This window comes from Hippichthys cyanospilos, chromosome 22, assembly GCF_059441005.1.
Source record: "Hippichthys cyanospilos isolate Australia breed blue-spotted pipefish chromosome 22, RoL_Hcya_1.0, whole genome shotgun sequence".
NCBI lineage: Eukaryota > Metazoa > Chordata > Actinopteri > Syngnathiformes > Syngnathidae > Hippichthys > Hippichthys cyanospilos.
The window spans coordinates 882,073-887,921 of record NC_142390.1 but is presented as its reverse complement, the minus strand read 5'-3'; the positions used below and the strand labels follow the sequence as shown (position 1 = coordinate 887,921).

The window sequence follows — 5,849 nt, the reverse complement described above, 5'->3', positions numbered from 1 at the left end:
TTACGCCTCCGCGTGTGGTCTTTTTCCAGAAAGGTGCAAATAAACTCGACGGGGGAAAAAACGAAGACGGTCTTTAATGCGTTTTTTGCGCGTTTTCACGTCTGTTAAAATGTGTGCTCTAATCCAATTAGAAGACTGCAGCCTGTCCCTTTGCGCGGCACCACTTCCGGCCCAAAAGTCCTTTGCCAGAGTTGGACCAAGATGGCGTCAATGCAGTTAACGGACGAGGAGCTCTACTCCGAATTGAAGCGTTTTGGTTTCACTCCGGGTCCGGTTACGGAGCACACTCGGCCGGTGTATTTGAAGAAACTCAAGAAGCTTCGCGAAGAGCGCCAGCGAGGAGTTCGAGCAGCCAAAAGCCGCAGCGGCACAGACGTCAACAGCAACGGTGGCGGTGACGCGGCGGGAGCCAGGCCAGCCAGCCATAACGTCACGCACCTGAGCGCCAGCGGGAGACCGGGCCGGAAGTCCACCGTCCTCGGCTTCAGCTCGGACGATTCGGACGCCGAAACTCCCCTGAGAAGGAAAGCTCTCAATCACAACGACGGAGCGCCGCGGAGGAGCCCCGCTCCGAAGAGCAAGCTCGATCAGGAAAAAAGTCGACATGGCGCGGGGGGTCCACTGAACAGCAACAGTTCGACGCTGGCTCCGACGGGGAACCGACGCGTCTCCTCTGGATGGAGATCGGGCGTTAAATCGAGTCTCGAAACGGAAGGACGGGATTACGACGAATCCGAGGGCGAATGCGAGGGGAGCCAAGACAAGTCCTCGCGGTCTTTAAACGGCAGTAGGGTGTCGCACTCGCACACGAGAAAGCCAGCCGGGAATTACTCCGACTCGGACGAAGAGGAGCTTTGGGGCCCCGGTTGGGACCGACAGCGAGCTCGTCTCGACCCCAGACGGGTCCACGCCAAGGCGCCGAATCCACCCGGGAGTCTCAACATGGTGGGCAGACGGAAGGCGGGGGGAGATTGCGACGACGCCAAGAGAAGCGGTCCGAGGAAAAGCACCTACGCGTCGCCGTCGGAGAACCACAGAGGAGAAGGCGAGAGGAACACCCGCGAGGACGCCGGCGGCTTCGGCCTCGGCCTGGGCCTCGGCCCCGGCCCGAGACCGCGCTTTTCCGGCTACAGCAGCCTGGCCCGCAGCTACAGGAGCAACCACTCCAACCACACCGCCCCCAACCACTCGTACGACCAGCCCCCGAAGGAGAAGCGCTCGGCCGCACCGGAGGATGAGCTTTTCCAGCAGTTCAAAAGAGAAGAGGTGGCCGCCTCCGGCACGTTCAGCGCCCACTACCTGTCCATGTTTCTGCTCACGGCTGCGTGCCTCTTCTTCCTGGCGCTGGGTCTCATGTATCTCAGGATGAGGGGCACCGGGTCAGCGGAGGTGGATGGAGTCAGTAAGTAGCACGAAAAGAGTCTTCCAATTCCAAAAGAGTCTTTCGCGACTTCCGATTCCCGTACAGCAGAAAAGATCGCGCGAAATCATGACGAAATAAACAAGAATTCATCATGCCAAGAACTCAAGCGACAAAGGCTTCGATTGTATTTTTCGCCATATCAGTCGAAACAAAAACCTACATTTCTGCGTCTGATCAATTGTCCTTTGTGTGAATTCTCATGATTTTTTTTTAACTAAATTCCTGGAAAATGACCCAGTTTATAAATTGCAATAATTAGACAATGGCTTCTGAAACCTCAGTTTGTACGGCCATGATACTGTTGGTGCTGCACCAACCCAAATTTTTTGATTTAATTTTTTTTTTAAGTAAATAAAAAATCTTAGAACTCTCACACATGACAAGATGACATTAATAAATATGCACAGCTCGCTGTTGGACGATCTGCTTTTATGTAAGTAGGAATGAAACAATTATTCAAATCCCCAAAAAGCTAAATCTCTACTCCAATCTTTAGCAAAGGCAGCCAATATTTGAATCGGGCTCCCAACTTCTTGTGCAAAGCAGCGCGATGTCATCCTGCTTAGCCCTCATAGAGTGGCCACTGATGTGCAGGTGTATGAAACTTCATTCCGTGGATGACAATTTAGGCTAGCATGTGGACAATGACTCACTGTTCTTATGGCCGTCTGTCTTATTGCAAAAAATTTCCTGACGTTCGCTTGAACTTGCCTTCTTATGTTTGTTCCTATTCTGACTGCATCATTTTGTCTCTTTATTTTTTTGCAGTAAAGAGTCACCCGTTTGGCAGCGAGTTTGACACGATGAATGTAAGCGTGATTTTTCGATGTCATTTTTGCTTTCAGAAATGCGTAGTAGCTGTAGGACACGAGAAGAGATAGTTTGAGAATAATGTGTGAATTTTCCACGCCTGCAGAACAAGACCGTGAGGGACCTCATCTTGAAGCTGCTGCTCAAGCTCCATGACCATCTGGCGCACATTGCTGGTAGGTATTAGTGTTTTGCCCTGCAAAGCTGCAAATTCGCCGCCACTGGGTTTTTTTTAAAAATATAATACAAACAACACATGTTTTTTCTAGTTCTGTATTCCTCTAACATTCTGAAATTACAGCATGCGAACCCTCTTTCTTGTTTGATTGTTTGTCTTTTTTTTTTTGCAGGACAACATGACTGCGGAGACCAGCGATATCCAAACAGAAGTCTGTCCATAGACGACGCCTCTGCTTATTTGACGGTATAGTTAAGAATAAACGGCCGGCGTAACTCTGCCGCCGCTACCGTGTGTGCTAATGTCGCAAAGAAAAAAAAAATGTTGTCTTTCCATCCCTAGGCTCAGAACGAGAAGTTCAAAGATTTAATTTACACGGCACTAGAGTGGATCCGCCGGACGGGCCAAGATGTCGGGATAAGGTGGCGGTAGTCGACCTTAGCACGCCGATTGCGGTTTTATTGGCGCTGACCGCGCACGCGCGCGTTTTAGGTTGGCCGGCCGAGTAGCCGACAAGCCCATGACGAACGTTTCGGAGGTGGCTTGGTTAGAATCCACGCACCCAAGGATGGCCTTCACGTGCCGCTTCCGCCGAGCTTTCCTCACCGTCGTCGGCAGAGTCTCCGTCTTGGCGGCAGGTTGGCTTGAATTGAGAGGAATTTGCCCGGGGCGCGAGCCAATCATGCGTGTGCATGTCTGTACAAAGCGGTAGGCGGCGCGTGGGGTCTGATGCGCTACGTCAAGTATCGCTGGAAGAGAGAGGAGGAGGAGACCGGACAAATGTATCACATGGTGGAGAGGATCATCGGTAAGAAGCCGAAAGAAAGTGGGAGGCGTGTTCGGATGCCCCACGTTTCCTCAAGGTGGCCTCCCCCCTCCACAGATGTACTAAGGAGCCATAATGACGCTTGTCAAGAAAACCAAGATCTCAAGCCCTATCTGCCCATACCTCACGTCAGAGACTCCCTGGTTCAGCCTCAGGACCGGTCAGTACAAAGCCGCCTCCAATAACCAGTATTGACCCTGGGGGTCGGGGGGGAAGTAGCGTTGTCGTCTATATTGAAAAACATTTGTGTTGCCTCGCAGGAAAAAAATGCAGAGAATCTGGGAGCGCGCTGTGAAATTTCTGTCCGCCAACGAATCCCGAATTCGAACGGAGAGCCAGAAAATCGGGGGGTCGGACTTCCTGGTCTGGAGGTGGATCCAGCCGTCGCTCGGTTGTGACAAGGCCTCCTCCGTTCCCTCCAAAGTTTGGCAGGGAAAAGGTAGGGCGCGGCAAAAAGCGCCGCCGCGCCCCTGCCATTCGTTTTGACGCCAACCCCTTGCTTTTTCATGTCCAGCTTTCCCCCTTGACCGACGGAATTCCCCACCAAATAGCCTGACGCCGTGTCTGAAGATCAGGAACATGTTCGACCCGGTCATGTGAGTCGCGATCTCCGTGGCGTCTGTGGGCCGGGCGCGTGTTTGTGCCTAAAGTCACCATTGACCCATCCAATTCTGCTTTGGGCGGGGCCCGCCAGTCGGAAGGGCAGGGCTGACCCATCGGGCGCTCGCCGCGACGGTCGAACGTTAAATAAAAAAGGCAACTATCGGGGTCTACCTCCGTACCGAATGGTTTTTCTGCCTTCAGGGAGGTCGGGGAGAACTGGGATCTGGCCATCCACGAAGCCATCTTGGAGAAGTGCAGCGACAACAATGGCATCGTCCACATCACGGTGGACAAGAACTCTCGAGAGGGCTGCGTCTACGTCAAGTGCCTCTCGGCGGAGCACTCAGGGAAAGCCTTCAAGGCGCTTCACGGTTCTTGGTTTGACGGTAGGCCGATTCTTCCAAATGGGAATTTGCATCGGTATCTGGTTTTCTTTGGAGGCTCAGACCGTGGCGCGTTTGTGGCGGCAGGCAAGCTGGTGACGGTGAAATACCTGCGTTTGGACCGCTACCACCAGCGCTTCCCGCAGTCTCAGGCCTGCAGCACACCCCTCAAGGCCTCCAGCCTCGGCGCAAAGGCCACGAACAGTACGGCCGGCTCGGCCAAATCCTCAGGCTTCTCGTGAGATCCCCCCCCCCCCTCCCTTTTTTTTTTTTGTTTATTTTGGGGTCTTTTTTTGCCTTCCTCCGGTGGTCCTAACTAACAGGGATGCCGTAAGTTTTTGTTTTTTTCCTACATTTCTATATGACTTATTTTCCCAGTGTTGGTTTTCTACAATGTTCATATGGGGGGAAAATCTCACAGATGTAACAATTTCCTCTGGGTTTCAAAGCGCGAGCAAGGACTCAAATCATGCGTTTCTTCCACAGTCCGGTCCGCGGCTTTTTCTGAACGATAAGGCCGCCGCATGCATCGGTGTCTGCCTCCACGTCGGCGCCCAATACAGCACTGTCCGTTCCCTCTCGCTCTTTCTCGCGAACGTCGTCGTCGATGCTAGGGAGGCGCGAGCGGACGTGAAGAGGACGCGCTGTAAATACATGGGAATAACGGCACAAGCTTTATCCGCATTCAAGGAAAGCCCAAGGCTCTGCACCCCACCCCTACTTTATTTTTTGATATTTTTTTTGTTGTCAATAGCCGCCGTTTGTTCCTTTTCTTCCCCGATGAGTTCCATCTTAAAGCGGGGCTCCCGGCAACAAAATCGGGAGTCTTGCCCTGTACATTTGCCTAAGCTTTCTTTAGTTTTGGTCAAATATATTATGTTATGATACATCTGTATTATTTACCTCGGTTAAGTCTGGCGCTTTTTCCTCATTTTACCGGTTACATTTCACTTTTTTTTTTTTTTTTTTACACACATATATACATATATATATTTTCTATCCTCTATCCCCTTTTGTAAAAATGTCCCCGCGACATTTGGAGCGCTCGAAACATGTTAATGTTTTGTAATTTGATATATTCCAAACTATTAATAGACATAACAGCTTTTTTAAAGCACCACTTTATCAACACTAAGATGCACCTAATTCATGTTTTCAAATGCAGTCAATTGAAAGTCGCATTCAGTATTTGCAGTGTATTATTGTACGAATGATGCACACTGACAGATGTTCACAAACCTGGTGCAAACACTTTGCAGCAGACATCCCAACTGTGCCTTAATTGTGTGTGTCTGTGTGTGTGTGTGTGTGCACGCTTTTGTTTGGTTTTTTGTTTTTTTTTTTTGTCTTTTGCAAGGATGGGCACTGCATAGCTGTTGGGGAATGTACAAGGTTTGAAATGTTGATATTGGTGTAAAGGGGTGAGGAAAGCCTGCCATAGATGTAGTTTTGCTAGGATTTGACATCTGAGATTTGGTTATTTTGTAGCATTTTTTTCTGATTTATTAAACCAAATGCTCCTCTATTTATATATTTTTTTTAATCAGCCATGGTGATGTACTATTTAATGTCACTAGAACTGTTACATATTGTGTCATAGCTCTTTTCTTTCCATTAAGGATCGAA

General features: G+C 50.2%; 1 protein-coding gene across 1 annotated transcript; it reads left to right on the top strand.

Annotated features, from left to right (window-relative positions):
• Positions 1–145: 145 nt before the first annotated feature.
• lemd3 (LEM domain containing 3) lies at positions 146–5,748 on the top strand. Its single transcript, XM_088405883.1, has 12 exons — positions 146–1,402; positions 2,192–2,232; positions 2,340–2,409; positions 2,584–2,657; positions 2,754–2,833; positions 2,904–3,049; positions 3,118–3,219; positions 3,295–3,397; positions 3,498–3,676; positions 3,752–3,833; positions 4,042–4,226; positions 4,311–5,748. The coding sequence occupies exons 1-12, from the start codon at positions 202–204 to the stop codon at positions 4,463–4,465; spliced, it is 2,418 nt and encodes an 805-aa protein (XP_088262009.1). The 5' UTR covers positions 146–201; the 3' UTR covers positions 4,466–5,748.
• The last annotated feature ends 101 nt before the right edge of the window (positions 5,749–5,849 follow it).